Source organism: Nelumbo nucifera, chromosome 3 (genome assembly GCF_055504915.1).
Source record: "Nelumbo nucifera cultivar China Antique chromosome 3, China Antique-T2T, whole genome shotgun sequence".
In the NCBI taxonomy this organism is placed as follows: domain Eukaryota; kingdom Viridiplantae; phylum Streptophyta; class Magnoliopsida; order Proteales; family Nelumbonaceae; genus Nelumbo; species Nelumbo nucifera.
Genome location: NC_142651.1, coordinates 38,072,432 through 38,097,419, shown reverse-complemented (window position 1 = coordinate 38,097,419; position 24,988 = coordinate 38,072,432). Strand labels below are relative to the sequence as shown.

Genomic DNA, 24,988 nt, shown 5'->3' with positions numbered 1-24,988 from the left:
GTGGAGTACATGAGATAGTTTCGACAACATATTTCCATTTCCATGGGTAGTGATACGAAATTTTACCGGAGTTGACATATTCCCCAGTGAACAATACTAGCACTATGTGGAATACAAGAGATAGTATTATAATATAAGTTGGTGAATATTGTAGATATGTAGAGTTGCAATGTTATTGCCCACCTATTAGAACGATTTGCATTTTTTATGAGTTTTTCTTTAACTCATTATATCATGTAGTTTTGAATCTTAAGGTTTACAGGACAACTTCAAAACACTTTTTTTTTGTTTATAACCTTAGTTTCTTATCTTTGTTTAATGATTTAGAACAAGATAACTATTTAAAAAGGTGTGCTTCTTTTATCATTTCACAAAATACCATTTTATATTTTTGCATATTTTACAATGTTTCCACAATGTCTATAATTTTTATAATATTTCTAACATTTTCGACATATTCCTATATTTGGACGATCAACCTTTCCATTGACACCGACATTTTAAATCTTGGGGCAGTTCTCCCCTCTTTTATAAAACAATACAATATATAAAATATAAGATAGTACTATTATGCCTTTATGTTGTTGCATAAATGTGTATGTGATAGGTACATAGTGAGAATATAGAAAACAAAACAAGATATAAAAATCAAAGAGGAAAAGTGGAAGAATTATTTTAGGTTTTCTTCCAATTTGTGTTCTTATTAGAGAAGTGACAACCATGAGAACCACATCAGACTGGGATAGCAGTTCTTTTAATTTTTCTTCCAATCTAAAGAACAAAAGGTGATAGCCCCACTCCTACGGTCCTACCCTTCCTTTCTTCATGCTGTTTATGTTTCCCAATTACTAATTAAGTGATAAGACCCAAAAATAATTCACTCCAATTCCTTTCTTCATGTTGGTATGAAGATTTTCTATATCCTCAGTTGAAAATTACACCTACAGTAATTCAGATAGTGCAAGAAAAGAAGAAAAGAGGGAAAGAGAAAGAAGAAGAAAGAAGTTTCAGCAATAGGTTGTGGAAGAAGAAAAGAAGGGAAGAGAGGAAAGAAGAATTCAAACCTCTCTCTCTAGCCCACTTTCATCACTTTTATTAATAATTCTAAGTCAAAGTACAACTACTTGGATGCCCTTAATGGGGTGGCCAGCACTAAAGAAACAATTAAAGAAAATAAAAGAAACATAACTTTTAAATACTACTTAAAAGAAATAAAAACACTAAGGCCCATTCGGCCCATTCTCACTACATCCTCCCTCTATTCCTAGAGTCAACCTCACTTGATAACAGAAGATGGCCCAAAGCAGTAAAAGAGAGAGGCACTCAATCACCTATTTTAACATACTGTCATTAGATTATAAGGTTATTAGTGCAATCAAAGTCCTTCACATATTTTGTGCACTCAATTACCTCTATTAAATATGTTTTTGTGCAGACAAAGTCCTTCATGTGCAAAAAAGAAAATCATGACTTTTTGCATATTTGACCATAGGTAAAGCTCAAGCCAGTCTAGATGCATATGTGACTCAAGAGGTAGGGATAAACCAGTGATCTGAAAAAATTAGTGAATTATCAAGCTTTCTATTAGTATCATAATTAGAACCTTATAATAACCGAACAGTCACAAGATTGGTGTCTATTTTACATACAGCTGGAGGCATATTCAAAGTAATCACCACTTGATCAGAAAAATAAAAGAAATGTGCATCATCAGTATCTAGTGGTCACTGGTCAGCAGGCTGTATAGCAGGATACATCAATTATTCATGTTGTAAAGAGGGTAATGGACCTAAAATTTTGGAAGCTAGATCAGATAAACCTAGCAATAAAAATGTCATAAAGATGATTCTAGACTAAAATATAGCTCTTTTAACTCCTCCAACTTCTCCTTTTTAGCCAAAGTGGGTATGCAAACCCTGGAGCAATAATATGAAGTGAATTGAAAGATTGAACTTGAATACATCATAGAATTCTATGTTATTCTGATAAATTGCTGTAACAGTGCTTCAAGCAGATGACAGAAATAATAATAGCAATCACAACAAACCTTTCAGAAGCACGACACCTTTCTGGTAGTGAATTATTAAGCACCATAGCAGGCATTAGTGGTCCACTCTGAGTTTGACGGCCTTTCCCTGTTTGACTTTTAGAATGAGAATTCACCATGTCCTTTTGAGAGGTCGATGCTAGTGGTTCACTGCTCGATTCTTCTATATTATTCCCTTCGGTTTTATGTTGATTGTTGGAGCCAAGCAAACCACTTTCTGAAACTTCTCTTGTGCCCAAGTATTGAGATTGTGATAATTCAGCACCTCTTATACTTCTACTGTAATAAAAATGTGCTAGGACGTGATTGATTTCATCATTATCATCATCACGATAGGTTCATTTGGCATAATTAAAAATCATACAAGATATTTAGGACTAACAAATTTAGGTCCAACAAGGCACACCTGCAATCATTGTCATTTGTAGAAATTGATTTTCCCAAACTAGATGCAGAAGCAGAGGTATCCTGCCAATAGTAACCAAGTCTATCAATACCTTATTTTATATAAAATTAAGTTAAGAAAGTAATGACAATAAAATGATGCTCATTATAGAAGCACAAAGAATATTTTTGAAATCTGAGGAAGCTATTAAATCATCTAACCTTATCATCAACAAACAACCTCATGCTTTCACATTCTTCCTTTATTCCTGGAACATCATCATCATCCTGAATCTACCGGAATGATAGGAGAAATCCATAAAAACAATTCAACCTGGGTATTCAGTTCAGTTTTTTTCTAATTATAGAATAGAATGGTACTTGGTAGTTGTGATGAGATAAATCTGCCATACCAGTGCTGCCTGGGCTTTCAAATCCTCAACATCAAAGTTCCATGCACTAACACCTCGTTTGTATTCACTCTGATAAAAAGAAAAATGAGAACACAAGGGCACATGCAGGTGAACATACAAACACAATAAAGAAAAAAGGTTGTAAGATTAAGCACTTCCAAATGCAACAGAATTTCTTAATTAATGGAAACATGATCAATTATTGCTATTTCCCCAAAAATATAGATCATGCAGTTTTAAAGTGCATAAAAATATTATCCAGGTACTTACTTTATTGTCATAACTAAAAAATTATTGAGTAGAGAAAAACCAAGGTAAATGTCCACAGCAGAAATGCAAGCACATAAATACTAGTACAGTGTGAAAAATGCAAACAGTTTATAACATAAATCAACAATAAATAAATAAATACTCATCAGAAGAGAGGTTGGATCAGCCTGTTGAGGTTTCAGTTATAAATCAAACCAAAGTTTTTGGACTGAGTGGACTAAAACCATCGAGTGACATTTCAAATGATCACTCGGAAGCTGAAAAAATGTTATATAGAGATGGGCATGTTTTCTCAAGACCCACAAGAGAGAGGCCTTCAGGCAATCAGTCAAATAGCCTTATTAGGCCCGAGGAGGGAGAGTAATGCGGAATTGCAGATATGGTAGCAAGGGAAGAAGCAATGGAGAATCAAGTTACTTTTCCAATTCCTATACCAATTTCAGAATTTTTGGGTTATAGGATATTGACACTGTTTCAGTTTTTTTATTTATTTTCTACTTGTGGGTGTCTTAACAATAGATTTTTATTTTTTAAAAAAATTCCTATTTATGGTTAGTTTTGGACTTGCTATTTAAAATAATTCTCATAATTAAAATTTTTAGTCAACTCATGGTTTACTATTTTTTGTAATTTCCAGTGTCTTTAAACTAAGTTAATTTAGTGAGATTAGTAAAGTGTTATTAGAGTTGTTTAGGAGTTGGAGTCCTTATTTAAGAGTCTTAATGGGTTAGCTATGGATTTGTCTTAGTTCTAAAGCAATTAGGAGTTGTGCTGGGTCAATTTCCGGGTCCAAATTAGAGTCTGAAAAGGGACATCCGAGTTAATAAATTGAGTCTATAAATAGAGTCATTGTAATTGGAGTTAAAGGAGAACGATTTGATGAATTCTGGCTGTTGCCAGAAGTTTTTCTCTGTCCCTCCTCTCTCTCATTTCTACTTTTGAGCAATCTTTCTCTTTGCTGTTTACCCTAACAGCAAGTGTTCTTCTCTTTTTTCTTATTTCTTTCTCATTTTTGGTTATGGAAAGCATTCTAATTGTTTCTTCATACATATCCTTCATCTCTAATCACCCACACCCCTCATTTACCCCCACAGAACCCACCCACCAGACCCTAAGTTGATAAGACCCCTTCCTGTCCATCAGTTTGGTAATAGAGCCAAACCTGAAGATGATAAGTCTCATATCAAGAAGAATCAGAGCCATATCCAAAGGTGTCATGAAAAAACATGATGGACCTTACAATGAAAGAAGTCAATGATAAGATTGATGATTTGGTTCGTAGCCATGAAGAAAAGAAGGATCAACTTCATGGTTTGGAGCAGAAAAATGCTGCAATAGATGACAAGTTTGAGCAGAAGTTTGCTGCAATAGATCACAAACTTGACATTTAAATTGTGTATCTTATAGAGAAGGGTATTATTATCTGTGAAAAATTTTCAAATGCCACAACTACTGATGTGGACAGAAGCAAGGAAAGAAGCAATGGAGAATTAAGTTAGTTTTCCAATTACTGTACCAATTTCAGAATTTTTGGGTTATAGGATATTGGCACTATTTCAGTTTTTTATTTATTTTCTACTTGTGGGTGGCTTAACAATATATTTTTATTTTTTTTGAAGGTACTATTTATGGTAACTTTCGATGTTACTATTTATAGTAATTCATGTAATTACTGTTTTTAGTAAACTCGCGGTTTACTATTCTTAGTAATTTCTGGTGTCTTAAAGTAAGTTAGTTTAGTGGGATAGGAAAGTGTTATTAGAGTTTTTTAGAAGTTGGAGTCCTTATTTAAGTGTCCTAATGGATTAGTTATGGATTTGTTTTAAAGAACTACAAGTTGTGTTGGCTCTATATTAAAAAAATGTTGCATTGGCTCAATTTCCTAGTCCAAATTGGACTCTGAAAGGGGACATCCAAGTTAGTAAGTTGAGTTTATAGATAGAGACCTTGTAATTGGAGTTGAAGGAGAGTGATATGATGAAATAAAGATTGGTTTAGTGAATTCTGGTTGTTGCCAGAAGTTTCTCTCCCCCCCGAACCCTTATTTCTTCTTTGAAGCAATCTGCCTCTTTGCTGTTTACCTTAACAGCAAGAATTTTTCTTTCTTCTAATTTCTTTCTCATTCTTTGGTAACAGCAAGCATTCTGATTGTTTCTCCATTCATATCCTTCACCTCTAATCACCCACAGCCCTCATTTACCCTCACAGAACCCACCACCAGATCCTAAGTTGGTTAGGACCCCTTCCCGTCCTACACCAGAGATACACATGACCAAGTTAAGGGGCACATGACTAGTATTGGAGGTCTGATGATAGACGATAACCTTTGTCCATCATCTTCTTCCATGATCAGAGTAAGGCTCCTTGGAGGCTGCAGCGAGAAGAGGACGACAAAAACTTTGATGCAATCAATTCCTAGCAAAGGGAAGTTGATTGTTTCTCCTGAGAGGCACAATTTGAAGTTCAACAAGTATAATAGCAAAGGGAAGGAGGTAGTTTTAGATGAAGACTCAATGTTTGGCAATGATGAAAGTGATTCTTCCTCCTTTGAATCCTCGAGCTTTGGCAGTGTGGATCCAAATTAGAAGATTAATTTGAATGAGATGAACGGAATAGTTGCTCCTAGAAGAAAAGGAAGAAGATTTAACTCAAGGAAAGGAAACAAAGGAAGTTGAGCAGGCTGCAGACAACCAAAATTGAGCAGGTTGCATCCCCTCCTTTTGTAGAGAAATTTCATCCAACCTCTCAGCAACCACAAGGTGTACGGGCAGTGGGACAAGATATCAATCACCATGAAGGATTACGTTGGGGTGCCAGAGAGGGCTGATGCTGCTGACTTCCAACCTTGAGTCTTCCATTCCCCTTGTTCACTTTCCAGGTCCTTCCACTCCAGGTACATGTGTCCTTTCAGTTTTGGTTACTGATGTGTGTGCGCTTTGCTTGTAACAAGTACACCAGCTACCCAGTTCAAAGGAGGTGAAGGGGACGGTGATGAAGAAGTGGAAGTAAGAAGACAGAAGGAGGGGGATGGAAATGAGGTAGAAAGAAGATTGGTGTTAATCTGTGAATGGTCAAGGACCTTAAACGAAAGGAACGAATAGCTGATGAAGGAATTAAGAGTCAAGGTGTGGACAGTACAATGGAGGAATTGTTGGAGAAGGATAAGATGGATCCAAATTTAGGGGTCATTAGGCAAAATCAAGGGGCCCAAAATGAGGAAGGGAATCAACAGATCAGAGTGTACTCCAGGAAGAGCAAAGGAAGAAAGAAAAAAGAAAGAAGAAAAAAAGACAGAGGTAGAGAGGCTTATCTTCGATGCTGAAAGTGACATTGAGTTTAGTGGGAAAGGAGATAGAAGGAAACACCTTAAGTAGGGAGGTTGATATAAGGAGGAGGGCTTAGGTTAAAAGTTGAAGTCATGAAAAAATAATTAGTTGGAATGTAAGAGGTTTGGGGAGTGCAAGAAAAAGAAGGGTAATCAAGGATATGCTGAAAAGGGAAAATCCTGACATTGTCTTGCTACAAGAGACTAAGGCCCATGTTTGGTTCAATTCCCATTCTTTCTCATTCTTACCCAAGACGAAATTCTAAAATGGACAAGAATGGGTAAAAATAGGCAGAATGAGAAAATATTGCTATGAACCTAACACTTTTTTCCTAAGAATAAATTTTGATGGTGTGCGATCTGACGCTCCCAATTGGCGGACAGCTCGGACGTCAGACTAGGTAGGTTGCTTGGTCGAGCTGTAAAGAAAGAGAGAAAAGATCAGAGTCCTCGGGCTGCTTTACTTGGTGTGGGCGCTCCGATGCTTAAGTCGCTAACCAAAGTCAGGTCAGATCGGTGGAAGCAAGTTGCCTCTTATGCCGACCTGAGATCTGGCCTAGCTGTTCACAGTTCGGCCTACCGGGGTGGTGCCGAGGTGTCACTCTGCTGTTTTGCAATGCCACGTGTCATGATATCATTGGAGGACCAAATTACCCCTCATCAAATTCTTTTCAGATTGACAAGTGTCCTACGTTGCTCATTTTCATTCTTCAAAAAATAAAAAATTGTCGGTATTCATAAACCGCTAGCCTAGGTCTCCAAAACTGTTGGCATAGATGTTTAGTGATGGATGGCCGGCAATCAATGTTTACCAATTGGCATAGATGTTTTCTAAAAGTACTTCCATAAAAGTGTTTTTATAAAAGTACTTTCGTAAAAGTACTACTATAAAAGTGCTTTCATAAAAGTACTTTCGTAAAAGTGCTCTAGTAAAAGTACTTTTATAAAAGTGCTTTCATAAAAGTGCTTTTATAAAAGTGCTTTCATAAAAGTGCTTTTATAAAAGTGCTTTCATAAAAGTACTTTACTTTTGCAAAAGTACTTTCATAAATTTACTTTTATAAAAGTGCTTTTGTATAAAAGTACTTATACTAAAGTGTTTTCATAAAAGCGCATTCATGTAAAAGTACTTTTGTAAAAGTGCTTTGCAAGAGTAAACATCTATGCAGTAGTTTTGTAGGCAGAGTTTCCTCAAAGAATGAAAATGAGCAAGATGGGGCATGACTATTTTTCATGCTGCAGGCTACTCAATTTTTATGCTATGGGGCTGATTTTTCATTCTAAAAAGAATGTGGCCCATGGCAAGAATGTTGTAACCAAACACTAATGTCATTCATTCTTGCCCATTCTTGCCTAGAATGAGAAAGAATTAAAAGAATGAGGCCCAGAGCAATGAACCAAACATGGCCTGAGTGTCTCACTAGGCTGTTGAGTCTTCTTGCTGAAATATGTTTGGATCCCTCTGAACCAGATAAACTGTTTTGGTCACCACAGCCTAAAGGGTCCTTCACTTGTGTTCTTTCTTCAGGTCTCTCTGTCAATCTCCCTCTCAATAGTCTTTTCCTATTAAGGAAGTTTGGTGCAGGCCATTCTCCCTAAGGTTATGGCCTTTTGTTGAGAAGTGTACTATGAGAAAATAAACACCTCGGATAATTTACAAAAGATAAGACCTTTCATTTTCTCTCTCCTAACTGGTGTATCCTTTGCAGGTCCCATGGTGAAGACTGCTACCATTTACTAATTTCATGATCTTTTACTTCGGAGTTGTGGTATTGACTCTTTTTGTTGTTTGGGTGCAGGTGGAACAGGCCAGCTGAAGTAAGCTTACATTTTGATCCTTCTACTTTTGCCTGGCACCGAAGAAGAGGGAGATTAATGTGGAGATGCACAAGAGCAGCATTGATTTGGACTGTTTGGGAAGAAATGAACGCTACAGTGTTTCAAGAGAATGAGAGAAATATACAAAAACTAAAGGACTGTATCTTGAACAGGGCTGTCCAGTGGTTGAAATACTGGAGCTTTTCCATCATTTCCCCTTTAATGATTTTTGGAGAAATTAGGCTGCAGTGTTAAGTAGCTCTTCCCTAAAGGCTAGAATAAGTGCAAGCTGGGTACCTCCTCCTGTAGGTGTCTTGAAGCTGAATTTCAATGGAAGTAGTCAAGATAATCCAGATCCTTCTGGATTGGGAGGGGTTACAAGCGATGAAGCTGGAAATGTAATTCCAAGGTTGTTAGCTGCAATTCAAGGTGTACAGTTCAATTCAGTTAGGCATGGTATAGTTTTTAAGTGAAGGAGATTCCAAGGTGGTAGTGGGATGGCTACAGAATCCAGAGTCTGTAGTGTGGTGTTATAAGAATGAAACCAAGAGGCTCAAGTGGTTAACAAGGGGTCTGATTGTAAGAGTACAATGTTGGGCGATCAACCAATGCTTTGGCTGATCGTCTAGCTAAGCAAGGGGTAGCCAGGGATCATTTATTTTGGGCACAGTTGTAGTTTGTTGTTGCCTTACAGTGTATGCAGCTCGCAGCTCGCAGCTCTCCAAGAATACTTGTATCAGTTTATTAATTTAATATAATGAATTACTTATCAAAAAAATTATCCAAACTGGGGAGGGTTGAAGATGCTACTCACAGAACTTGTTTTAAGCATACTACAAATATGAAGTAGAAATATGCTTTTGGATTGTAATATGAATGACACCTACCAATAAAACCAAAGGAAAATTGGGTGGAGAATATAAAACTATGAGCTACCTATGGAAAAGGAAAAACTGAAGGGAAATTTTTATAAGGAACCTACAATATTCAATGTGCTTCAAGGAACTGAAGGTTGTGCAATCAAGAAAAAGTATGTATAGAGTTCACAGAAATAAGGATGAAGGGACATATGGATGACAAAATCGGGTGGAGTAATGAGGGGAATTAAACTAAAACTGAATCTAAGGAAAGACAAAGATAGCGCTACTTGTAGACAATGTGAGAAAGTTGATTGAAATGGTTTAGTGATGATCAATGTACCAATGAAAATGAGTGACTTGGTGCAAGTCAGAGGTTCTTAAAGAAAAATGCAACCTGTTGCCAACAGGAACATCTAGAAACTTCCCCATGTGGTAACCTAGATGCAAGATGTTGCCAATAGGAAGGACACTATAGAGATGCATTTTAAATCATAATCTCAATATTTTTGAGATGGGTTAAATTGGGATATATTTTTTATATGCTGATAATATATTAAATTATGGATGTATAGTTAAGAAATAAATACAGATAAGTATCCCTATCAGTTTTATAGACCGACAAGGTTTTTTTTTTTGTTTTTGACAATTCGGACAAGGAAAATTTTCCCAACTAAAATGAATAAAAATACATGTTTTCACATGTTAGGTTGCTAGATACATCCCCTGATCACTTATCAAAAAAGACGAGATAAATTCCTTGATTATTTGGGGAAAACAAATTTCAAAACAAGTATATCCATAACTATGACTAGGTATTTCCAACCTGTGATAATGCTTCTTGTTCTGCTGAAGGCATTTTCTTGAGAGCCAGTTGTGCTGCATCCTTGAGCTGCAAGAAGGTCGTAAGTTCAATATAGCAAAACTTTAGGAAGAGAATAAGAAAGAACTTTGCAGCACATTGCTTAGGTGGCTAACCTGGAGGGCTTTTACACGGTCCCAAAGTGGAGGCAAGTCGGTTAATAAATTCTTCACAGAAAGCTCTGGGGGCTTTGCATGCTTGAAAAAAGAATGCTTCAGTAATTTTTCTGCCGTAGGTCTCTTTGTTTGATCTTTTACCAAGCACATAGCAACCATTTCTTTGAAAGACTGGTCACAACTGGAAATCCTTTAATTAGAATATTATTCACTGCTAAAAGAGAACTATAACAGCCAATTGAAAATATGCTTTAAGTAACCTAACTTATAAAACATATTATGAGTTATGACATAAATTTGTTGATCTATATCTTAATCTTTGCCATGCATTCACGTGAAGCAAAAGTTATAAAGATGAAAATTTTGCTCGTGTGAAGGGCAAAGTTAACACAAAATCATTAACTAGCCAAAAAGACCACTGATACCTTGGAGAACCTTTTATCTCGATCATAATCAAGTCCAGGAGGGGCATTCTGGATGGTCATGAGGAGAACCTGGCAGGAGAGTAGAAAAGAATTAGATGTTTTGCTCATTTATGTAAAAGCTTTCCAAAATACATGCTTAAAATGTATTACAGTCTGCAATTTCCACATTGGATGTATATACCTTCATCGGAGGGTATTTTGAAAAAGGAGCATGACCGTGAGCCAATTCCAGAGCTGTTATCCCAAATGACCAGATGTCAGCTCTGCAAAATATTTATACAATGATAATTATTTATAAAAAATCATAGTACAAAACTGTAGTAAATAATTTGATTTTGACATCATATTAACAAAAACCACATATTGTGTATGTAAAATCATTTGGAAAATATCAAAAATCATAATAAAGTACTAATTATTTGGAATGATAATTACTAGAACATAGAGGTGGAAGAGGGGAACTAGGGGCAAACTTTAGAGAGAGAGAAAGAGAGAGAGATCTGCCAACAGCATGGTTGTGTGTTGGCAAGACAGGATGAATAGAAATCAACCTTGGGGCGGGGGTCAATTTCCCAAGGGGGCAGTTGAAACTAGCCCATGAGAGGTGCTTGGCACTGGCACAATAACAGGGTCAGATTCGGATTGGATCCGGCCACATCTGAAGCCAATCCAAAATCTGGTCAAATCTAGGGGTCTCAGGTTAGATTTGGATTCGATCTGAGCTTATTTCTTTATTTTTAAAATAAATAAAAACCAAAAATTAATTATCTTTAACCATACATATAGAATAATTCTACAGAAACATAAAATGTGAAGTATCCAAATCTGAAAAAATCAGATTGGGTCTTGGTCTTTTGGAATCCATTGACAGCCCTACTTGGTACACTGTATATAACCACCATTCTTTATCAGACTAATAGAATATACATTACTGATAAAAAATGTTTTATAATTATAATTATTTCTCTAAAGTTGCCAAAAAATAAGAACTTTGCTTCATGAGCTGTAAGGCTTTCTACAGGTATCTGCGGCATGACTCCAAGTTCTCCAGCTATGCTATTTATTTTGTAGATGGTACAATACTCACTTGAAGTCATATCCGCTTCCGGGCTGCAACACTTCTGGAGCCATCCTGCAGAATAAAGATAATTTGGAAAGCAAATCAGGTAAATAATGGATGATGTATGATAGAGAACAACTAAAACATCCAATCAAAAGAAAAAAAAAAAAAACCATAACCATCCCACACAGTTTCACAAAAAGTTTCTACAATAGGGTGTATCATGTATTGAGTTTCTAAGTTGAAGTCTCAAAGCAAACCATCTCCAAAAACAGAGATGGTTGCTTAAGATGAACCTAAAAGATTGAAACAAAACAGTGTTATTTTTAAAACTAAGTTTTCTTATAATATTTGGAATTTTGCTTTTTAGAAAGAATGCCTGGAACTCCAACAACTAGTAACTTGGTGAGGTTGAGGAACAACTTATTAGTACGGTAATAACTGTTCACCTACTAAAGTTTTTGTTTGAGGGATGGGATTTCTAGTGCATATTTAGTTCGGCATTAGACACCCTAACAATGCACATTTTGATAATCTTTTCTAGTATTTACTTCTACTACTACTACTACTACGCACACACACACAAAGCATATTATCAAGGAAACTAGGCAAGGCAAGATAGCATAGCATCTTGCCTTCTAATCCACAAATCACACAAAAAAAGATAATGATAACATGGAGTCTAATAAAGCAACCAAGAAGTAGAATACATAATGTAGCATGCTAGTAATATCAACTTGTAGTGGTTTAGAGTATGCTAAATCCAAGGTCCTCTTTTCCTCTATTTCCATTCCAGATTATAGGGAACTAACTGAAATCACTAAGCTCCTATCAAAAAATTTAAATTACTAAGCTGAATCTATAATAAGATTTTGGGAAATCAAATGGAAGCATGCACCCAAAGTCCTACAAGATATGGGATTACCACTTAGGCTAAAGGAAAATCTTATAAAATGGTTACAAGGCCAGCAATTTTGTATGGAGCTTAATGGTGGGCAGTCAAAGAAACATGTCAAAATAAATAATAATAAGTGTAGTAGAAATGCAAATGTTGACATGAATGAGTGGGAAAACTAGAAAGGATAGGATCAGTTTTGAAGGAACCTAGGATGATTCATTCCAATAGATGATAAAATAAAGGAAAGTAGACCTTGCAGTACCTAGGTCTCCTTTTAGGTGCCAACCCAAAGGAGAGTAGTTTTTGGACCCCAGTTTTGGAAAAGTTTGAGAAAAGATTAGTTTCTTGTAAACTATATCTCATTAGGGGTAGAGTAACCTTACTGAGAGCCACCCTAGTGTAAGTACATGTGGTTCCCCGTGTCTATGAATGCAATGAAGGTATCAAACCAAAACAGCAGAAACACCTGTGGCGACATGGAAGCCACCAAGGGCTTGTGGTGAACCCATCCATAACTCATCACAGGCTTGCGATGAGCTCAAAGCCATCGTGGACCTGCAACAAGCCGAAGTTACTTGTGATGAGACATCCGGCAGATGACGGAGCAATTAAGCAAACACGTCAGACTAGCTTTGACGTCATCCGCGCCATGTAAATACGGGAGACCCATAAGAGGAAGTACGCACATGTGTCATGAGAATCCTCGAATGAAAGGAAACTTCATCCTAGGAAGATCTCACTCGACACGTGGTGAAACCCTGGTAGTGTCCTCCTAGCAATCGACATCGAATCAAGGATTCCCTTTCCAAGTAGGAATCAAACCCCTTTTTGGCTCCTCTTTAGGGCCTCGGAGCCTCCCCTTATAAAAAGGGGAATAAAGTGTAATGGGGGCACAATTCCATCAACCTTGACAACTCCGTTAACCTCTGCTACCCAAACCTTTCTTCGTCCTTCAAGGAGACCACCAATACCTAGCCTTACCACCATACTTGCACCTAGCAAACTTGTTGGTGTATTACTTCTCTGTTTTTAGGATTCCTGTTAGGGAGGCTAAGAAGTTAGAAAGATTAATGAGAAATTTTCTTTGGGAGACGGAGGAGGAAAAAAAGAATCATTTTTTTTATCGATAACAAAGATTTCATTAAGAAACAAATAAAGATACAAGGTTATCTCCCCTAACAAGAAACAAAACAAGCTAAAACATTACAGTTGTTCCCAAAACAATGTATCCTTGTTTACCCCTTGTTTTGCTAACCCATCAGCAAAGGAGTTAGCACACCTCTTGACCCAATTTACTTCAATTTCCATGTTTTTGGTTAACCACTTGAATCTCTTCTTTTCATTGTTGCACCTCCACACCCCATTTTTGTCTTCAGCCACTCCACCACCAGCTTGGAGTCCCCTTCAATGATCAACTTTTGTAAATTTAACTCCTTAGCTCTTTGAACACCTTCCAATGCCGCCAAGATGTCAGCTCTAAGAGAGTCACCAGGTTCAATTGGACCCGAGAACAAGACAATTATTGTCCCTTTCTCATCTCTTAGAACACCCCCAATACCCGATGGCCCTGGGTTGCCAAAACTGCTCCCATCAAAGGGGGGGGGGGGGGGGGACTGGAACTACTACTTCTTGACTCGGGGCTAAAAAAGCAACTTCTCTCCACTTTCTTAATAGGTCATCCGATGACGCACTATTGAATAGCTCCATAGATTTAAGCCAATGTATTACCCTGATACAAATTACCTCTAGAATAGGTTCCTTGCTCCTCTCCTTACCAAAGATTATTCTGGAAGTTCTTTCTTCCCAAATGGTCCAAATGATAGCAGCCCTTACACAACACCACATCATTCTTTCCCTTTTCTTTGGCAGTTTGAAAAACGAAGGTGCAAACAACCTTTTCACATCTGGTGGCGAGTTCCACCTACATCCAAACAACAAAGAAAACCATTCACATAAACCTTTAACAAAAGTACATGAGATTAGTAAATTGTAGCAATTCTCACCATCGACCTTACAAAGATAGCACCAGCAAAAGGGGACAAACAACTCTCTGGTCTTTTCTTTTTAAGTCACAAGTGTTGATTCTTTCCAGGTATGCTTCCCAACAGAAACTTCCAATCTTAGGCAAGATAGGTTTACTCCTCACCTCTTTAATAGGGAAGGATGGACCCCCACTAGCTACCGAAAGGGTTAGGGCATTGAAAAAGGAAGAGCAAGTAAACAACCCATGAGGAGTAGGAGTCTAGATTCTTTTATCAGAAGGGTCCAAATACGCCCCATCAAGGATGCCCATCAAAGACAAGGTACAAATTAATTCGGAATCCCTAATAGCCTTCCTAAAACCTAGATCCCAATTAAACCCCATCCTAGAATTAGAGGGAACCAACAAGGTAGAAATAGGCTCATTTTTGTACGAAGATAATGCAAACAACGAAGGAAATTGATCCCTCAAGGGGGTGTCCCCTACCCATACTTGTTCCCAAAACTTAATAGAGTTTCCAGAATATACATTATACCTGATCCAAGGCAAGAACAAAGGAAGAATAGCTTGGATGAATTTCCACAGAGATGCTTTTGTAGTCCTTGCTCTAATTCCAGTGTCCTGGCCATTTGCCACTAGCCCATGTATGCTCACCACTACCTTGGGTTTAGGAAGGCTAGTTCTCAAGAATAAAGCTCTCTTAGGAAAATGGTTGTGGAGGTGGCCCATAGAAAGGGAGAGATTGTGGCATGAAGTGATAACTAGTATACATGGTAGGTTGGAAAATGGATGGGATGTCGGTGTATCGCGTCGAGCTACATTGGTAACTCCTTGGAAAACAATTCAGAGTGTCCTCCCTAATTTCCTCAATTTTGCCAGGTATGATGTCTGCTCTAGTAACTCTGTTTTATTTTGGGAAGACATTTGGGTGGGTAGCTCTGCTCTTAAGGATCGATTTCCTTTCCTCTATTCCCTTTCACTCTACAAGGAAAAAGCTATCTCTCATTTTCTTCCAACACTTGTCTCACCTTCCTCCTTGAGTTGGGACTTTGGATTTCGTAGGGGCTTGAGGGATCATGAACTTATTTGTGTTTCAGACCTTTTGTCAATTCTTGGTGCAGTTTTTTTGGACCCTCTTAGGTTGAATGTGAGATTATGGTCCCCTCATCCAAAAAGGTTACTCCATATGCGCCTCCTTTTTTAAGACCCTTTGCTCTTCCTGGGACAGTTGGGTTTTTCGACTAAGGAGAATTGGTCTAGACCTGTTCCACCTAAAATTATTATTTTCTGCTGGGAGGTGTTTTATAGAAAGATCAATACCTTGGACTGCTTGCAAAAGAACAGGCCTTTCATGTGTTTGTCCCCTAACTGGTGTGTAATTTGCAGGGCTAGTGGTGAGGATTTGCTCCCACTTACTTTTATCCTGTTCTTTTTCTGTTGCTATTTAGCATTGGATCTTTGCTTTGTTTGGGTGCAGGAGGAATCTGACCATAGAGGTAAGTCAGCTATTTGATCCTTCCTTTTTTGTGCGGCCTACAAGAAAAGGTAGAACTATGTGGAGATGCATTCGAGCAGCTGCCTTGTGGACAATTTGAGAAGAAATAAACCTGAGATTATTCCAAGAGAAGGAAAGAAGCATTTAGTCTGTAGAGGATTGCATTTTGACTATGGCAATCCACTGGTTGAGAACTCTGGACTCCTTTCACACCTTTTCTTTTGATGATATCTAGAGGAACTGGATAGTTGTGGCAAACAATCATACTGGACAGGACAGCATACCAGCAGTGTGGGTGCCTCCTTCTGAAGGTTGGGTAAAGCTGAATTTCGATGGCAGTAGCCAAAGAAATCCAGGCCCATCGGGGATAAGATTGGTGCTGAGAGATAAGGACAGCAACATTTTAGCCTTGTTCTCAGGCCCCGTGGGAATATGAGACTCTAACAGAGCTGAGTTATTAGCGGCAGTACAAGGAATTCAGACTGCAGACCGATTAGGAGTTCAGAATCTGGTAATTGAAGGAGACTCCAAAGTTGTTGTGGGATGGTTGACAAATCCAGACTCAGTTATATGGCGATACAGGGACCAGTTGAGGAAAGTTAATTGGATCTCAAGGAGTATGACTATTACCCCTCTTTGGGTGGACAGAACAGCAAATACCTTAGCGGATGGGTTAGCTAGGCAAGGGGCCTCAAGGGAACAATTATTTTGGGCAGCACAGTAATTTTTTTTGTTTTAGCTTGATGTATTACTTTGTTAGGAGAGGTAACAGCTCGTGCCTCTCCATGGGTATCCTGTAATGACCTAACTTCTTGATCTGTTCTTTAATAAAAGCATTTTCATTTATCAAAAAAAACAAAGGAAAGTAGACTTAAATGGTTCAGTCACATGCAGAGAAGACCATCCACAGCACTAATGAGAAGAAGTGATCTATATTACAAGTTGAAGGATCTAGAAGAGCTACATGCAGACCAAAAAGGACAAGGATTGATGTAGTAAGAAATGATTAAGGGCCCAATAATTTAACAATAGACATGGCACTGAACAGAGCAGAATTATAAAACAGGACTCATGTAACTGAACCCATATAGTTGGGATAAGGCTTAGTTGAGTTGATTTGAGTTGAAATGCATCATCATTTGTGAAGAAAAGTTTTTTAGCAGATTTTGCAGGTCCAACTTCCCTTTAGGTCCTTGATCTACATCAATCTCCAGGAGGTTGATCCAGCATTACCAAGATTGCTACATTCATATCCTTTGTTAGAACTGTTACTAAAGTTCTTCCTTCCACATTACAATCTACCTTTTAACAAATAGAATGTCAACTTAATCTAAACTTGTTAGGTATATTGTGGGTCTAGATGTATCTTCTGATTAACTGTGTTTTAATTGTCAAACCAGATTACCAGAGGAACGAAAATCATGGAAGCTGGTTTCAGGTTTAGATTTTTGTTTCTTCAGGGAGGCAAACACTCTTGTTGCTGATTAGCATGACTTTATAATTAGTTGGACTAGAAGCTATAAGAATCACATTGAGAAGAAAAGATTTAATTGGAAATGGATTAGTATTAAGGAAAGGTAATATCTCACCAACATGGAGTTCCCACAAATGTGTTTCTTGAGCGTTGCCTATCACCTTTATCAAACATGCAAGCTGAAACACCAAAATCGCCAAGCTTGACCACCCCATTACGATCAAGAAGGATATTGCCAGCCTGAAAAGACAAATGTTACCAAAACTTTTCTTATGCGGATCGTCCAGGAAATAAATAAGGCTGCTGAAGATGTTATGTCAATTGCAATTAACTAACCTTGACATCACGATGGATATGTCCATGTCGATGGAGGTACTCCAATGCCTTAAGGGTTTCTTTAAGGATAGAACCAATTAAAGACTCTTCAAACCCATCTGGATATGCTACCTTCATAAGGTGCAGGCAAGAACCCTCGGCCATGAATGGCATGACCACCCAGAGATTCCGGTCAACAACGAATGAACAATATGCCCTTATTACATTTGGATGATCTATTAAACTCATTGTTTGGGCCTCCCTACGTATATCATCCTACAACAAAGGAAAATCCCCTTCAGATGAATCATCCAAAAGAAATATAGTGCATAACAAGGTCAAAACCAGCACTTGTTTTGGGCTATAATAAAATTTAGGCTGTTGGAATACACCAACATGTATTGTACTAAATCAAAAATCATCATCTAATAAAATTTCTTTTTTTGATCAAAAAAGGGTCAAAACCAGTATTGTCAGATTTAAACTGGACCAGACAGTTGGACCACCAGAAATGAGAACCAGCAGCCAAAATGGTTTTTGGGCTGCCTAGTTCTCAGGAATGCTGGCTTGATCAAATACATGTTCAAATGCCTCTCATACCCCATTTTTTTTTCTTTTTTTATCAATAACATTTCATTACTTAATCACAAAAGAATTACAGAGAGGAGGATAAACTTTCTCATACCCCAAAATATTTATTGTTTCAAGTTTATTCTGATAGAAAATAGCTTCAAAAGATATTCTAGAATTGCTTTCTGTTTTTAAAATTTTTCTTTTTTTACATTTTTTATTTGAATGCGTCAAACGGTTGAACCAGATAGACCTGTGACTAGTCACTAAAATGGTTCTGTGTCCTGTCCATTTCTGACAAAATTGGTCCAAAACCACACATTTTCATTTCTGACCCTTGACACATTCACCATCTAAATCCAGTCCTCCAAAATTATTGCTCTTGCACAGATCCATCAATGAAAATAGTGAACAAAGGGTGACAAATCAGAAATATGAATATTCACATCCTTAAACCACTCATAAGGTGATTCAGAGACTTCAATATTTTATCTCTCCATTTGGCTCAACAGAATTAATAATTCATTACCAGTGTTTTAAAAGGCATGGGAGGCGTACGCCTGGAGGCACACCTCCAGGCGAGGCGCTCCCAAAACGCCCTGAGGCATATGCCAGAGGCGCTGACACAGGTGCAAGAGGCGTACGCCTCATGCGCTTTTTTCATGAGGCGTGCTAGAGGCATACGCCTCATGTACCTCGTGCACATCTTATATTTTTTTATCATAAACGGTAACTTTCATTAGACAGATTAAGAGAATACACTGTCACCACCCAGTTAAGGGTGTTTACCCCAAGAAAAGCACTTTCTAATTACAGAACATCCCAAAACAAGTTTTCCCTGAAAGTTCCTTGCTTTGCAAGGGTGTCGGCTAGTCCATTCGCTGACCTCCTTGTCCACTTGAACAGTGCCCCAACTTCCCTTGTTAAGCAGTTTATTTCCCTCATGAATTGTCGATGTACCCAAGCCCGCAATCTGGTGTAAGCCCCATTGTTTAGCCAGCCTTAGACCTTGTAGCAAGGCCATAATCTCTGCTCTCAAAGAGTCTCCATCACCTATCGGACCTGAATATAGTGCAACCAGTCTGCCCTCCCTGTCTTTGAAGGCTCCTCCCACCCCAGAGGGACCCGGGTTTCCTAAGGAGCTCCCATCGAAGTTCAGCTTCACCCATTGATGTGCAGGAGGGATCCATTGCTCCTTTAACACAGACCTCAATGAAGAAGAGTTTGCCACAGTGTACCATCCTCTAAACAAATCATCAGCTGAATAATCTTTAAATAAAGGGGATGCTTTAAGCCAATGAATGACCTTGGTAGATATGCAGTCAATGATTTGCTCCTTAGATCTTTCAGAACCCTGGAAGATCCTATTGTTTCTTTCTTCCCAGATTGACCACAAAACAGCTGCTCTTGTTGCTCTCCACATTGCTCTCCCCTTCTTTGGAGTTCTAAAGAAGTTCGGATCAAAGAGTCTTACTACATCCGAAGGAGGGGTCCACTTGCATCCAAAGAGAGAGGAAAACCAATTCCAAACAAAGGATACAAAAGGACAGGATATAAATAAGTGTGTAATGGTTTCGCCACAGGCCAAGCAGAGGCTACACACGTGGGGTGAAAAGCAGTAGTTTGGCCTTCTTTTTATATAAAAAGACAGAAAAAAAAGGAAAGGAAATGAAAAGAAAGGGGAGGGAAAGAAAAAGAAAGAGAAGAAAAAAAGAGAAAAGGAAAGAAAAGAAAAGGAAAGGGAAGGGAAGGGAAGGGAAGAAAAGATAAGGGGAAAGAAAGTGGTTTGCCCCCTGCCCCTTCGACTGGGGGGCTTCGCCCCCCTTTTCGATGCAGCCCAATTTGTTTTTTTTTTGAGTTAGGGCGCTTACGCCTCCTTGTGTTCAGGAGGCTTACACCTCATGCCTCTAGGTAGTGGAACGCCTCGTGTCACGCCTCTGCGTTTTAAAACATTGTTCATTACCTTTATGACTAAGTAACTTAAAAGTTTTATTCTGACTTTTTAAGTTTTGTTTTCGCTTAGGACTCCAGACTCTCATTGAAGTCAACTATTTTAGGTAAGAAAACTATAGGTTCATCACTTCCCTTCTGACCATTATTTCAGAGATCAAATTTTAACTGCTTAACTTAATTAGACATCATTACAATTCAATTATCTTCAAAACAACCCCAGGATTTTATGGATCTGATATGAACTTCAAGAATTATGACCGACTTAACAGGGTATTAATTTTCTAATAGGAATTGAATTGATTGTTCAGAAGTAATACTTTATATTCTTCTGGCAATTTCTTAATAATGAAAGGAGCTCACACAAGAGGAATTCAGAACAAAATGTATGATTTTTCAACTTAGGGAGCACATTGTTGTTGTTTTTTGATCAATAACTGTTAAAACTTTTATTAATTATGATGGAAGAGAATGTTTTTGTTGGTTGAACTTCAAAGAATGTTTTTATTGAAAATGGTTACTTTTCAAAGACTAAAATTAAACAGTGTACAACTGTTGAACATCCAAAATAAGGTGTCGATGCCTCGTTCTTCAAAGAAATTTGGTAGTTACTTACCAAAAAGAAGAAAATATTAGGTAGTTCTTCTTTGATCTTTTTTAAGTCCATATAATTGAACCACAGAACCCACATCCCAAATCTTTTTTATTTGCTTCTATGACCTAAAACCCTAACCAAGGTACATATCTTAATAAAAAATATCAATACCAATTTCTCCTATATTTAACAACTCTAAAAACCTTGAGATCACACTAAAGAAAACCCTAACTAGACAGTTTCCATTGATTGAATAACAAAATTTCCTCCTCTGTTAAGTAAGGTTTAATCCTTTATGATCTGCACCTGTAGGAGGATTTACCCTTTTGTTTTGGCATCAGAAGAAAAGGTCTCACTCCCTATGCACCCATTCCTATACCTATACCAGATCTACCAACTTACCAAGAGAGAAGAACCCAACAATCCAAAAATTTCCTAGGCTTGGTTGGGTCTTCATTTCATTTCTTGAAAGACACCTTCAACTTCCTTAGCAAGGACTGAACTATTATTTGATGGCATAAAACAAAGAAGGGGTATGGTAATATGATGAAGTGGGTGGTACCCAAATCCTATCCAGATCCAGATTTGTATTTAGCAGGTTTGGATTCTCATAAAGATCTATATTCTAAAACAAAGCCAGTGCAAATCTGAAAGGATTCAAGAAAAATGTAGACAAGGTAATGGAATATGGACCCTATCATGTATGTATATTCCTTTAGGCTGCTTTTAGTAAAAGTGCAAATGCAGAACCAAAGCAAATTTGCACTCTGGTTCAGTTTTTGCAGCTGTTTGGTAAGAATGCATTTCATACTGAAAATGTAGTAAATTTGTTTTTTAACTGTTTCTACATTCAAAATGGGAGCAAATTTTCCACTTTGTACTCAAAGTTGGTCAATGTAAAATAGGTTGGTTCCAGCCTTGAAATTCATGTTTGCACTCATTACAACCAAACAAAACACTGTAAATTTCTCTGTGCAAAACCAAACTTGGTTTGCATCCTTCTATTTGAACAAATTTGCATTCACTTCTTGCAGTCTTACCAAATGCAGCCTTAGGGTCCAACCAAAAGACATAAATCAAATGAACTAGAATGGATCCACCCTACAGGATCCAAAATCACATCTGGATTCATTTTCCCCACCTGGATCCAGATCTGGATTTGGCGGCACCCAATCCAGATGAGACCTGTTTCATTCCTTAAAAAGGGGTCCTACAGCCTAAACAATTACATGTAGTATAGCCTTTGCACCTCATATATATTATACACCCCCCCCCCCAAAAAAAAAAAAAAAAACAGAAAACACTAACAAATTTCAGCCCTTCAAAATCTGCAAGGTGGAAGCCCAAGAAAAGATTATACCTTCCACCTTTGCAGTGACTGAGATGGAAAAGAAGAAGAAGTTTTTGATCTTTTTTGATAGTAAAGATAAAGAAAACTTAATTGATCTTTTTTATTTATTTCACATATAAGGTAGGGGGCATTGCTTTGTGTAAGGGCAAAATCTTGAGATGACAAGCATGAAAATATGGGTTCAAGTTTGATAGCAGCTATATGCAGCTATATATATACACCAAGAAAATAAATAATAGGATCTAGTTGAAATCCACCCTAAGTTGCCTGATAAAACACAGCATCCCCCCAGCAAGTCATACTCTAGGATCTCTTTTCCATTAAAGCATCTAAACCATGCACCAGCAAGGTCTTCTCTTTCTTTTGTTTTGCTAGTGGAGACTGGAGAGTCTGTTTATCATCTACTAATATCATGTTCTTTTGTGGCTTGAATTTGGGAGGGTTTCTTTTCTCTTTTTTGGTGTAGGTGGTCTCCTCCCCTTGAGATAGAGACCTTTGTTATAGGAATTGAGATAGAGAGTTTGTTTAAACCCTCTTTCTTTTCTCCACAAAGGAAGAGAGGGAAAACACTATGGAGACATACTAGAAAGGCAGTTCTTTGGACAATGTGGGAAGGGAGGAAAGTAGTGTATGAACCACTTTCACTAATATGTTTTCCATGATCTCCTCTCAAGACAACGAAGTTTGATCCCTTCTCTATAGACGCCATTCCTAGAAATTGGCACAAGGTGACTGCTTCATCAACCTCCAAATCAAATACATCCTTGCATTTTTTTTTTTTTTTTTGAAAAAGAGACTTTCATTACTTTCATTAAGCAAAGGCAAAAAGAGAGAGGGGATATAAAAGGAGGCTCTACAAAACCAAAAGCCCCATAACAGAATTACAATGGAAAAATGATAGCACTATACAGAAAAGTCCCATCCACCCCAGATTTAGCTAAGGAGTCAACCAAGACATTTTGATCTCTAGGAATCCATCTGAAGGAACACGAAAGAAAAAGGGGAGAGCTCTTTGATTTCACTGAGTAAGTAATCCAATCTCCAAGGTCCTACCTCCTGTTTAGAAGCCCACCCAATAACAATTCTAGATTCACCCTCCACAACTAAAGGGTTAACTTGAATTGATCTAGCTGCTCTTAGCCCCATCAAGAGAGCTCTATGTTTGGCTTCAGCAACATCAGTAATACCAATTGGCACACTAAAAGCCCATAAGGCAGCACCATCCAATTTACCAATGAGGCCACCAATCCCAGCAGGCCCTTGACCACCCAAAATACATCCTTGCAATTGTCTCCACCGCATGACACAGAGATCAAACTAAGCTTTGATACGTGCAGCTTGAGCAATCCTGAACTGCTGGGCATAAGAGGAGTTATTAGGGATTTCCATGGGTCTTTCAGTACTAATAGGTAATGGGAACTTCACAATAGCTGAACTAATGGCAGTTTTACAAGGTCTACAATTGGAGATGCTACTTAGTATCGGAACCTTGACAGTAAAAGGGGACTCAAAAGTTATTGTGGTTTGGTCAAAAAATGGCAGCCAACGAACATGACAGTACACAAATATTGTCTCCCTAGGTGATAGTTGTTTGGCAGATGTACATATATACTTTGTTTCAATCTAATAAATTTTCAAAGTTACTAATAACAAAAACATCTAGACCATGCATGGGGACCAAGTCTAATCTTGAATTTGCCCCACAAGCAATGTTGGATACTAACATATGTTGGGCTTTTCTTATCAGTAGAGATTGCATTTATCATTTTGGGAAAGCCACAAAATGTGTAGCATGATCTGAGTACACAAGGTAGCTCATCCCAGGAACCCAGAACCAAGGTTCAAAATTTCGCAATGTATCAGCCCGTATACATATCATTCTGACAAAGGTCTGATACACAAAACATGTAGAAATTACTCATTCTACTCTTTTTTTGTCTGTATTGGGGCAATACAGGCCCATATCGGACCATTTCAGGTCTGTATTGACCGTTACAGGCCAATACAAGTGTATCGGCCAATACATTATGACACGGGCCTCTCTCCCTCCTTCCCAAATTCAAATTTGTCTCTACCATTAGTCTTTCTCTTATTCCTAATCTTTCTCATTAATTACTCTCTCCCTCATTAATCTTTCTTGTTTATTACTTCTACACTTGAGACAAATTTTCGATTTCAAATTTGGCACACCATTCTAGCGCCCAATACCTATAATTTTGGGTATAAAAACTAGAAGTAGGCAATAGAAAAGGTTTAAACCCTGCTCATTAGCTTTAAGTCCATCACTACGCCCTATTCTATTTGCTTGTTATAATTGTATGCATTTTGATTCCTAAATAAATTTTCTCTTCTTAGTAGATGTTTGTCAAATAAATGCTAAAAATGAATATTAAAAACTTATATATTAATAAATATTAAGACAAATTATATTGATTTTCTGAAAATCAAGGTATAGACATAACACATTTTAGTTCTTCCATCATTTTTTAACGGTTACCAATTGTGTCTTGATATCTCACACTTTATATAAACCATTGAAGTATGTTTTTTTATGTTTAAATAACGTATTTATAGTCTTATGTTGCTTGTATTTATTGTTATTAATATACATTTTAGGATTTATTTAAGTTTCCTAGCATATTCATGCATATCTTGATTTTTCGTCTGTATCCATGTGTATTCAAAGCGTATCTTGACATGTCTCTTAAAATTGCCTTTCTAATACGCTTTGTGTTTCCAATACTTTAAACCTTACCCAGAACTTTCATGGTTTAAATAGGAG

At 37.6% G+C, this 24,988-nt stretch overlaps 1 protein-coding gene across 3 annotated transcripts in view; it reads right to left on the bottom strand.

Annotated features, from left to right (window-relative positions):
• The window catches only part of LOC104593986 (Protein kinase superfamily protein), a 34,291-nt gene that overhangs the window by 5,998 nt on the left and 3,305 nt on the right, over positions 1–24,988 (bottom strand). For 2 of the 3 annotated variants that reach the window (XM_010254111.3, XM_088900715.1), the window contains exons 2-12: positions 17,762–18,016; positions 17,541–17,665; positions 11,605–11,649; positions 10,699–10,780; positions 10,518–10,586; positions 10,093–10,263; positions 9,941–10,006; positions 2,845–2,913; positions 2,654–2,725; positions 2,454–2,515; positions 2,048–2,326 (exon numbers count right to left, since the gene is read on the bottom strand). In XM_010254111.3, coding sequence (XP_010252413.1) covers positions 2,048–2,326; positions 2,454–2,515; positions 2,654–2,725; positions 2,845–2,913; positions 9,941–10,006; positions 10,093–10,263; positions 10,518–10,586; positions 10,699–10,780; positions 11,605–11,649; positions 17,541–17,665; positions 17,762–18,016 — 1,295 coding nt within the window. The remainder of the gene's footprint in view (positions 1–2,047; positions 2,327–2,453; positions 2,516–2,653; positions 2,726–2,844; positions 2,914–9,940; positions 10,007–10,092; positions 10,264–10,517; positions 10,587–10,698; positions 10,781–11,604; positions 11,650–17,540; positions 17,666–17,761; positions 18,017–24,988) is intronic. The other variant, XM_010254115.3, reaches the window with a different exon arrangement.